Source organism: Pongo abelii, chromosome 11 (assembly GCF_028885655.2).
Source record: "Pongo abelii isolate AG06213 chromosome 11, NHGRI_mPonAbe1-v2.0_pri, whole genome shotgun sequence".
NCBI classification, from domain to species: Eukaryota; Metazoa; Chordata; class Mammalia; order Primates; family Hominidae; genus Pongo; species Pongo abelii.
The window spans coordinates 64,461,522-64,472,474 of record NC_071996.2 but is presented as its reverse complement, the minus strand read 5'-3'; the positions used below and the strand labels follow the sequence as shown (position 1 = coordinate 64,472,474).

Here is a 10,953-nt window from a genome sequence, read left to right as displayed (position 1 = left end):
CCACTACCATAAAAGTTAATGAACATATTGGGCTTTGTGTCATTCTGCATATTTTCTGTTTCTTTTCTTATTCACAGGTAGTCACTGAGGCTACCAGTTCCACTTCTTGGCACTTGCTACTTTTGCTTGAAGTTGATGTGAGAATACTGATTTATAAGACTACTAGATTTGTACAATATTTATGATTCAATAAACTCTAAATAGAAAACATAACAAAACATAAGTATGACTTTTTTCCATAAAGTAAGAGGATTTTGTTGGCCAACTTTGTGGCAGTTATTTCAGCAGTGTCCAAGAACTCTTTTGTGGACATCCTGAGTGACCTAGAGTGTGCATTCAGGATGTCTGAGGGATACAGATGGTTGAGAATAATAGACAAGTGTGGGTTATAAAGTATAACATCACAGCCAGGCACGGTGGTGGCTCACACCTGTAATCATAGCACTTTCGGACGCCGAGCGGGGTGGATTGCCTGAGCCCAGTTCGAGACCAGCCTGGGTAACACGGTGAAACCCCGTGTCTACTGAAATACAAAAAAGTAGCCAGGCATGGCGGTGTGCTCCTGTAATCCCAGCTACTTGGGAGTCTGAGACAGGAGAATCACTTGAACCCGGAATTCGGAGGTTGCAGTTAGCAGAGATCGCACCATTGCACTCCAGCCTGGGTGACAGAGCGAGACTCCATCTCAAAATAAATAAATAAATACATAAATAAAGTATAACATCACTATCCCATGAGGAAAGCTCAGAGCATGGTATGAATGGGCCAATGTTATGGCCCATAGAAATGTATCATCTTTCTGCACAGTCTTCTTTCTGTGACAATATTAACATTTACACCCAAGAATTTGAATTAATAGTTAACTTTCTTACTTAATTGAGAGAAAAACTTTTTTTTGGTGCTTGCAGGCTTTAAGCCTCAACAAACTCGATAAAAATTCTTATTCTCTATAGCCTTTCATCTGAACCAACTCTTCAAATTATTTAAAAAGCATGTGTGAATGTGGTGTGAAGTGTGACCATCCAACAATCAAAACCCTTTTTATTTTTTAAGCTTCTTCTATCCAAGGTCCTGATATTTGTGACTCATGAGCAAAAAAGGTGTTTCATTGGGTAAGTTTGGTTTCCAGTGTTAATAACAGAAAGATTGGTGGCAAAAAAAAGAGTAACATATTAAGCAGAAATATTAATCATCATAACCTGATTCTGGTTCCATGAGCCAGAATGAATAACCTGATAAGGAGGAAGGCGGTCACATCTCACCTCCTGAGCACTGCAGCTGAGGTCAGTTGGACCTGGGTTAGTCTCAGTACCACCAACTCACTAATGGGAAACATTTAAAGAATACTTAGCCTCTTTGAACTCCAGTGTCTTAATTTGTAAAAAGTACAGAAAGACCTACCTTACAGAACTGTTGCACTGCTATGAAGATTTACATAGATACAATGCCTGACACCTTCCTTTCACCTTTTCCCTCCTTCTAGTCACAACCATGTAGCTGCTTCTTAATGGCTCCATAGATTACACAGATTCTTGCCTTAGTCTTCTGTGTCCTCAGGTGCTGGGCACTTGAAGGTACTCATTAAGCATTTGCTGTGTTCCAATACTGACATGTCAGTGACAATTCTTTTTGAGTTTTTAATCATTCTTAATAAACTGAGCAGCAGGATCTTCTGGTATATTTTACTTATTATATCAAGAGCCTTTGCTGGCTGGGTGAACAGCAGAGCACAGATCTGGGCTCTGGAGAGTTACAAAGGAGGGGCAAAACACCAAGCACCATCCCTACCTTCAAGGAGTTTATAAATAAATGGAAAAAAGAAGTCACATGAAAAAAATATTTAACTCTACACACACCGGAAGGCAAGAGGATCCAGACAGAAAACTGAGTCCAGGGTAAGAATGTAGGTTAGGATTCAAGGGAGGGCAGAGAGAAGGTGGTTTCTGGATTATTATGAAGCAGTCATTGTCTGAACTGTGTATCACGCTTAGGTTTCTTTAACAGTCTCAGGCTTGCTGTGGACACTATGCTTTTCAGAACACTTTTTTTTTCAAATATAACTATATACACAAATAGGTGCTATATATACATATATATATATATTTAAAGAACAATACTTAGCCTCTTTGAACTCCAGTGTCTTAATTTGTAAAACGTACAAAAAGACCTAACTTACAGAACTGTTGCATTGTTACAGAACTGTTGCATTGTTTATATCTATATCTATCTATCTATCTATCTATATATATATATAAATAAAATCTCCATATATAAGGGAATGCACTACATAAAAGTAATTATAATTGAGCTATTGTGTCTAGAGTTACGTGTTAGGTACCTAAGGAGTATACTTGAGCCTGTTTCGTTTCTATCCTAATAGAAATTTATAGATCATGAAAACTTAGTTTTGTCATCTGAGAGTCATCCTGGAAGGGAGATCCCTGAGGAGACAATTCCACTCTTTCCCCACTATATTCTCTACTGTGCTGCTCTATTAATCATTTCAAAATTCATTACTCAAAACTTTTAATGGGTAAAATTCCAACTGTTCTAGGATAGAATTTAACATCATTTGTAATGTCTCCGACTTGTGTTTCTATCTTTTCCTACAAGTCTTCACTACCCTTCTAACACTCCACCATATTGGGCTGTTTGCTGGGTTCCAAATATGCCATACATAAAATATGCCAGGCTCTAGTTATGCCATATAGCTTTACTTTTAAATTTCATCTTTATTTCAATACCGACATAGGTTTGAGAATCTTTGCAGTTCTAGTGTTGCTGGAAAAGGGGTCCCGATCCAGACCCCAAAGATGGGTCCTTGGATCTTGCAAAGGATAGAATTCAAGGAAAGGCACAGAGCATAGTGGAAGAAGTAAGTTTTTCAGAAACCGCTTCATTACAGTGTGGGATATCCTCAGAAAGCAAAAGGAGGAATGCCCTGTCCTTTGTTAGCTAGTGCCTCTACTTTTATAAGGAGTTACAAAGAGCTACAATTAAACTTGGAATGTGCCCACGTGCTCACTAAAGGCAGGGGCCTTCAGTGTCATTGATATTACATGACCCTTAATCTTTTAACCTAAGCTTGCTCATTAACGTTATCTCTAAGTAAAGAGGGCTGAACTCTTAGGACATTGGGACATTCTGCAGGCATGGTGGGAGATGCTCTGTATGGTCATAAATATTCTGTAATAATAGGTTGTAGCCAGCTTGGAAAGTGGCTATTTTCAGATCATAAGCATTAATCTTATAGGTGCCTTAAGAGTGTTCTAGCTCTTCACTTCAAGATGGAGTCATTCTGGTCATACTTCATTAGACCAGAGGCCTAGTAGGCAGGGGTTCCTTCAACATCTGGAGTATATTTCCTTTCCCATTTCCATTCTAATTCATGTGCTACCTCTTCTATAATGTTTTCATCAAACTCTGCCCTATTCAAAACACAGCTTTACTCATATGGCCAACTCAGCACATATCACATTATTTACAGCTATGTATCCACCCTGCCCTTAGAAGCAAGGATCATAGTCCTATTTTCAAAGTTCCAGCAGAAATGATAGTACCCAGCACACCAACAGGAATGGAAATGGTGTGACAGTTGTATCAGTTAGCCACAGCATTCCATGAAGAACATCGAAGGAGATCTCTAAAATAAAGTATTACCAGTAATCTTTGATTATTAGGCCTCTTCAAGGGGACTAACTACAATTAGCCTCTCGATGTAGACATTTAGAGAACCATCATATTATCCAAATGACTCTCATAAAACTTTCAAATGGCTGTAATCTCATTTCATTTCATTGTGTGAATATATGAGATAGATATTAATATATTGGAAAAATTAGAGAGCAATCTTGGAATGATAGTAAAATAGACAAGTGCCCAGGAGCTAATAGGCTAAAGTTAAACCAAAACAGAGGTAGGTCAGTGCCACAGAAAACAGGTAAGTCACACTTTTAAGAGTCAAGAAAAATCCAAAAAGATCTAGGAATCACGTTGAAATACAAGTTGCTTTTGGATCATCAGTGGAGAGTTTCTTTCAAACTCTGGATTTAAACTATACCAAGGAGACATTCATCTATACAGGATATATAGGATATCCTGTACATACATAGGAATATGTATATTCCTATATTATAGTGTACAGGAAAAAACTTTCCAATATTGTAGGCTGTGAAACAGGAGCAATTACAAAGTAAACTCACTAGTCAAGAGAAAAATACCAAGCAGTAGGTTAGATAGAATTCTGAATGCAATTATCTCCACAACACACTGCCAGATGGCTACCAAAGAATAATGGTCCCATCTGACTTTTGTAAGAAACAGGGAGGAGACAAATTTTAGGAAATGCTTTCCCCATGGAAGTTAAAAACAGAAGTCTAAATAGAGTTCTAATAATGAGAAATACTACTACTAGTGACCTTGGAGGTTTTTCCTAGCATAAGAAACTATGTCATCTGTACCCATTTCTGGAAAAATGAGTAAATATATCCTTATATAGTTCTCATAATCTTCTGTTCATAAAGTTCAAATTGTTTACTCTTGAAACATACTCATAAATTGTTTATATCACCAAGAGTTCTTAGCTTTGGGGCTGTCTAAATTTAAATATTATATTCAAACAATCAAAATGTTTTACACTGATTTACTAATTAAAACAAGAAAAAAGACAAGACACTTTGTATCACAATTTAAAATGTGCAAGGAAGTTAGGATAAATATTTATTTCCACATAACATTTCTTAATTGTGAAAAACACAATATCCTAGTCACATTTACACATTATTTAAACTTGGCACTAAATTACATTCAAGATATTCAGTAATTTTGACCAGGAATCTGAAATTAGAAGTAAATATATAATACTACATTTTTCTTATATTTTATATGATTTCAAAATATTAGGATTAACATAGGGATAGCTTTAAAATTCACACAAGAACAAAATGACTATAAAAATACTCAGAAATACAGAATTTCATTGGATATGATTGCTTATTCAAATAGGTGATCATGTGAAGATTTAAATTCACTATGATCATTTTTAACAGAACAGTTATTAATATATTAAAACACTAAGAGGCTGCTTTGGGGAATCACTGGCTAAATCATAAAACAATGGAAATGTTTACAATGTAGTATCTGTATTATAAAATACACAAAGGCAACACATTTGGAACAGAAATTTTCTGTATTTTTTCAGCATTTATAAATACAAACTTTATTAACTTAAAATTCTTCTTTCTATAATTTTTAGGCTCATGTTCCATAAAAAGGGGGGCTCCTTAAAGAATTGTGAGGGAAATTTTTAAAAGGTATCAAAATGTAGAACTTAATGGAGGCTTTGTTGATTTATTTCCTCCCATTAGTTTAATCACAAGAGGAACTTTTCTTCACTTTTCATGTGCACTTCCAACAGAGTACATAATTAACAGTCTGTAAAAGCCACAGGGCTCTGAATTATTGTAAAACGGAATATTGGAGTATTATAAAGTCGATGATTACTACTCATTCTTAGGAACCAAGAGCATTATGAGATTTAGTTTTATTAACTTCACATTCATTGAAAGTGAAATCAAATACTGTACTTTTAGTAATGTCCAAAACTTCTTAACTTTCTCTCCCCTTATATAAGTTTAGTAAAGATATATTATTTCATATGGACTGAAATATCTACAGAATCTTCTCAAATGGAATCTGAAATTTCATTTTAAAAGACTGTTTTTCCACAACATGCATTTAATTTAAAAGTGGAAAAAAAAACACTGCAGAAAAAAAATGACAATTGGAGACCTGTTGGTCTAACATGAGAACATGATTCAGAACCAGCATTAAGCAGTGCATGACCATTAGCTGCAGAGTAACTGTACAGGAGTGGAATTTCACATACAATGATTCACCATGTGGCATTCCACAAGTATGTATAGAATATGTTTATTTGGAAAACATCTGTTGTCAGTGGGAGACAAACTTAGTATTTTTCTGATAAAGGTTTATATTGAAAAATCCCACGAAACTGTTACAAAGTTTTTCTAAAGCATTTTGTACAAGCCTAGTATTTGATCATTAGTCACAACTTGAATTTTAAGCAAATACTACTTAACTCTGCATTATGTCTGATTCTCCTTAACAAGTTGTAAATAGGTTTCTATATATTTTTTCAAATGACTTTAAGTTTTAGTTACATATAAATTGTTAAGTATTAAATTTATCATATTAAATCAAGGAAATGCATAAATACAATTATTAAAAAATGCTCTCAAACTAACTTTTTGATTTGGGTCTTTTGAAATAAGTCACTAATGCTAAGCTATAAAAACTAAAAAGAAGTAAGACTACCTTTCAAAAATTCTTCTGAATGAAATTATCAGGCATCTTCAGGTCACTAAAGTAGGAAAATACAAACTAGGTAAATATGACTTATCTCTTTAAGGAAGCTATTGCTCTCATAAAACTGACAATCAGAATCCAGTTTACAAATGTCTAATGTACAGCAAGAAACACACAGATTCTTGCATTGGCTATTGTATCTGCTCACAGGGATGTCTCACTGCTCAGAAGTTTAAACACAGAAATGAAACAAGTATTGCACTACTTACAGTATGAAGGTGGATTTGGGTTGAGGGACAGAATTTACAATACATGATCAAAGCAGTTTTATTAATAATTGTGACACTCTTCTCATATATATGTAAAAAATAAATTGAAGATGGAGTCATAGACAAGTCTCCCTGTCAACACCTTTCCCTGAGTCAGCTTTCTTCTCCTTTCGGCTTTCAATGCTACAGAAGGAAAAAAAGGAGACATTTATTATTGCAATCCAGCATAGCTACTATGACATCTGCTTGCTCAGACATAAAACCCGTCAACCCCAAAGCACCACAAGAGCCCGTAGGCATTGCTTTCTCATGCTGCGAAGCACAGATAGACAGCAACAATTAAAATCCTCTGCACTCAGTGAGATAGAAACCAAGAACTGCAGAGAAGGGGAAATTCAAAAACAGACACTAAACAACAAAAATCAGACATTTTTTAAACAGTTCCAAAAACATGCAAGATTAATACCATGGTCCTCATTTGGGCAAGTGACTCACTGATGATAGTTGAAAATGTCAGCCATGCCCCCATCTTAAGACAGCGCCAACTCTAGTAAATGACACAAACAAGATGTCGCAGGAGGCATTTCTGGGCTCTGCTGCAAATGGCTCCTCCCTTGTGCATGGACTGGATCTTGACCTTTGATGAAGACTGTACCTTGGCCAGGTTAGACAGACAGCTCCACTGGCCTGGAGGACAGGTTACCATGCACGCTGCTCTCCAGACACCTGTGGTATCTCTTTACAGACAAACCCTTACCCTGTACATCAGAGGAATGATGCTTCACTTCACTCCTCAGATAAACTCATTCCCAAGTGGCTTCTGTTTAATCTCACCCTCTCATTAACTTTACCAATGAGCAAACTGGTCATGTGACTCTACCGTTTTTGTCTATTTGGTTCAATATTTTCCCATCGTACACTTTTCTTACTCTCATGCTGACAGTTTTCATGGAAAATTCAAACAATATCATTACAGGGATGAAGTTCACACCATGTTCCAGAGAGGGCAGAAATGCTTTTTCCCTGATACTTGCAGCACACGGCAAAACCCTCTTCATCTGAGGCTTCTATGTGATCCTCCCCGCTGTTGACACAAAGGGCAGCCCATAGCCAGCTACTGAGGCCCTGGGCTGTAAGTATCCATACATTTTTACTGTTAACTTCGGCCCTTAATATAAATTTATGAAACACTTGATGATGGACCGCACCCTTGGTTTTATAACACTTCTCCAAGTAATAAAGTAATAAAACTCCATTTTTCTATGGGGCCTCCTGTACAGCTTTCTAAGTGGTCAATAACTTAGACACATTCTAAGAGTGTGTTTTTTAAATTGTTTTTCCTCCAATTCAAGCTAGAAACAGCCCTTCTCAGTTGTCACCACCACCCGGCACCATCAGGTAAGAAGTGCTGGAGCTTCTGCCATCTGTGGCATGCTGCCAGCTCTGAGAGCTGGTGTGAGCGCGTGTCTATGGCGCCCGGGTTTGTGCCTGCCACACTTCTCAGCACATACTACTTACAGGTCAGAGCAAAGCAACTTTTCTCCCTTTTCTTTTCTCCTTCCATGAGAAAAGATGACAGTGTGCACATGATGTGTTGAGAGCCTTAACTCGTATTTTTAACTCCTCTATCTGTATGACTCACTTTCTTCTACTTTAAGTTCCTTTTATATGACAAGTGTCTGCTCTCCTGCTTTCCAAATTAACTTTTCCTTAAGCTCTACCTGCCTTCCAGTCTCTTTTGCCAAACAAAGTCAATGAAAAAGGGCAGCACTGGGCTTGGTGTTGGAAGATGTAGGTTCAGTTTTCAGAAGCTCAGAATGAGCTGCATGACCTTGGACTAGTTATTTAATCTCTCTGAGACTTGGTTTCTTCATCTGTAAAATTGGTTTTGGAGTAGATGGCCTCTAGGCTCTCTTGTAGTGAGAATTCCAGAATTCTGAGGCTGGTATTCCCAATTCAAATGAACTCTTATTTTTTGAAAGATAGAATAACAGATCCTATCTGTAGATTGTAGGACAGAGATATACTGGTCTCTACACATGTGCAATTACTGTGTGCACAATACTTTGAAATGTAGGAGGTGTTCCATAAACTTTTGATAAATGAATGTGTGCCAAGTGGCACTATTAGTCACCAAGTCATAAATAAAAAGATTCATAATATCAACTTGATCCACAGATGTGCTTCCTCCTGACTCTCTGCTTTGGTTGTTTGGTTACAAAACAATAACCTATTAAATGTCTGGGTTTTTTCCCTCTTCATCATCACCATAGTTTTGGTATCAGATTAGATTTCAGCGAACTATGAAGCAGAAATTTTATAACCAGCTCAAGACCTCTAGGATCCATTGTTCTGAATTACTTGTTAGGTTCGCTTTTGTGGAGGCCAATCAATTTTAAGCTTTCATTGTAACAAACATGTATTATGCATCTGTTATCTGTCATTGTAATAAACATATATTGCATATCTATTATATGCCGGGAACTCCATAATGACCTAGGAATACAAGATAGATAAGAGTATCACTGCCCCTGAGGAGTTAAAATTTAAAATATAAGGAAGTAATATTTCAAGAGAGGGCAAAAAGTGACCTAGTACTCTCATGATGCTAAGTAAACTATGAAACTATGACTTTTTAATGTCACTAAAATAGTGGTTGTTTTTTTTGAGACAGAGTGTTGCTCTGTTGCCCAGGCTGGAGTGCAGTGGCACAATCTTGGCTCACTGCAACCTCCCCCTCGCAGGTTCAAGTGATTCTCCTGCCTCAGCCTCCTGAGTAGCTGAGATTACAGGTGTGCGTCACCATACCCAACTAATTTTTGTATTTTTAGTAGAGATGGGGTTTCACCATGTTGGCCAGGCCAGCCTTGAACTCCTGAGCTCAAGTGATCTGCTCGCCTAGGCCTCCCAAAGTGCTGAGATTATAGGCATGAGCCACCACGCCCAGGCTAAAGTCATTTTTATGAATAATATTTCCAAGAAGTCATGAGAGAGCCTAAGCCTAGGCAATCAGAGCAAGGAAAGAATCTGGGATAGAAAAAGGTGGTGGGGGAGTGCAGCGGTGGGTGTTGGGGGGTAGAGTGGATAGTCCCAGAGACTAGCCTCTGTCACCAAGGCAAAGCTAAGTGCTGCTTTTCCTAATATTGCCAAGGACCTCCAGACACACTGATCTTGGGTATCAGTTTAAAAAACGTAGCAGTTGCTAACCTATTCTGATGCAATGTGGTCGTTAATGAGCCCTATTTTCACCAGCCCATTTAATAAGCTGCAGAGGCTCTTGTCACATGCATGTATGACATCAGGATCAAAATTAGACATCCTCCAGATTAGACAGAATTTGCAGTTAGTTCTTAGATTCTACTGTCAGTTAAACTAGATAATATATTTTTGACAACAAAAAGAGAATGATATAATTGAGAAAATATAATTTCTATTCAAAATTCCATGAAAAAAGGGTTTCTAGGCTTCTCTGACACATATTATAGCACAGGATGGAAAATAACTCAGAATGGCGGGTGCCAAAGTCTGCATGGGTGCCAGCTCAGGACTCAGGAGATACAGACCCTAGTAACCTGCTCTTTGGGCCTCTTTTTGCCAGTGGATACTCTACCAGGTACCAAATTTTCACAGTTCCTGTTCATGATGCTTTAAAGCCTTTAACAGATACCACGAAAAGGAAGTGGCTTTGGGAGCCTTATTAGTATCAGTGGTTTTAGAATTCTGTAAGTCATACACTTTCTGCCAGAGTTTCTACTGTAATGAGGATAAAAGAGATTACCAACCAAAAGATGTTTCTCACATGGAAAACCACAAATGCGATCACATCAAAAGGTAAGGAAAGCTGGATAAACTTTCATTCCACAATAGTTTGATCCTCACGTCAGTGAAAATACATTTAAAGAATAAGAAACAAGTGGTTATATCCAAATATAAAGGATAGTCTATTGAAAATCGGACCTGCTTTAAAGCACATTATATTGTTCACTAGAGTCAACCCACTGTGTGAAGTCATCTGGATATATATTTTTAAAACAAAAAGATTTTTCTTGTGAAAAGTATCACTTGACTTTAAGGAGTAGCTAAAATATCATGTCAGAAGACTTTTGCTTGAACCAAAGAAAAATAGAGGAAAAGTTTGGACTTTGAATCCATATAATACAGGAAGAAAAATTTTTACAGGTTTGATTGTTTCAAATTCTCCACATATTGACCATCAAGGGCATTTTATTTTGAGCTCATAAACCTGGATTTAACATTTTTTAAAAAATCAGAGAAATGTCATATTTTTCATGTGACAAGTACACATTTCAATGGGCTTGAGAAACTGCCCTTCTCATAATTCTGATTTTCTTCAAAA

General features: G+C 37.0%; 1 protein-coding gene across 8 annotated transcripts in view; it reads right to left on the bottom strand.

The window, feature by feature from the left end:
- Positions 1-4,687: 4,687 nt before the first annotated feature.
- SLC4A10 (solute carrier family 4 member 10) overlaps positions 4,688-10,953 on the bottom strand; it is a 365,731-nt gene continuing 359,465 nt past the window's right edge. For 4 of the 8 annotated variants that reach the window (XM_063712834.1, XM_024243567.3, XM_024243565.3 and 1 more), the window contains one exon: positions 4,688-6,779. In XM_063712834.1, coding sequence (XP_063568904.1) covers positions 6,713-6,779 — 67 coding nt within the window. In that variant the 3' untranslated portion in view covers positions 4,688-6,712. The remainder of the gene's footprint in view (positions 6,780-10,953) is intronic. The other 4 variants (XM_054549397.2, XM_054549395.2, XM_054549396.2 and 1 more) reach the window with 2 other exon arrangements.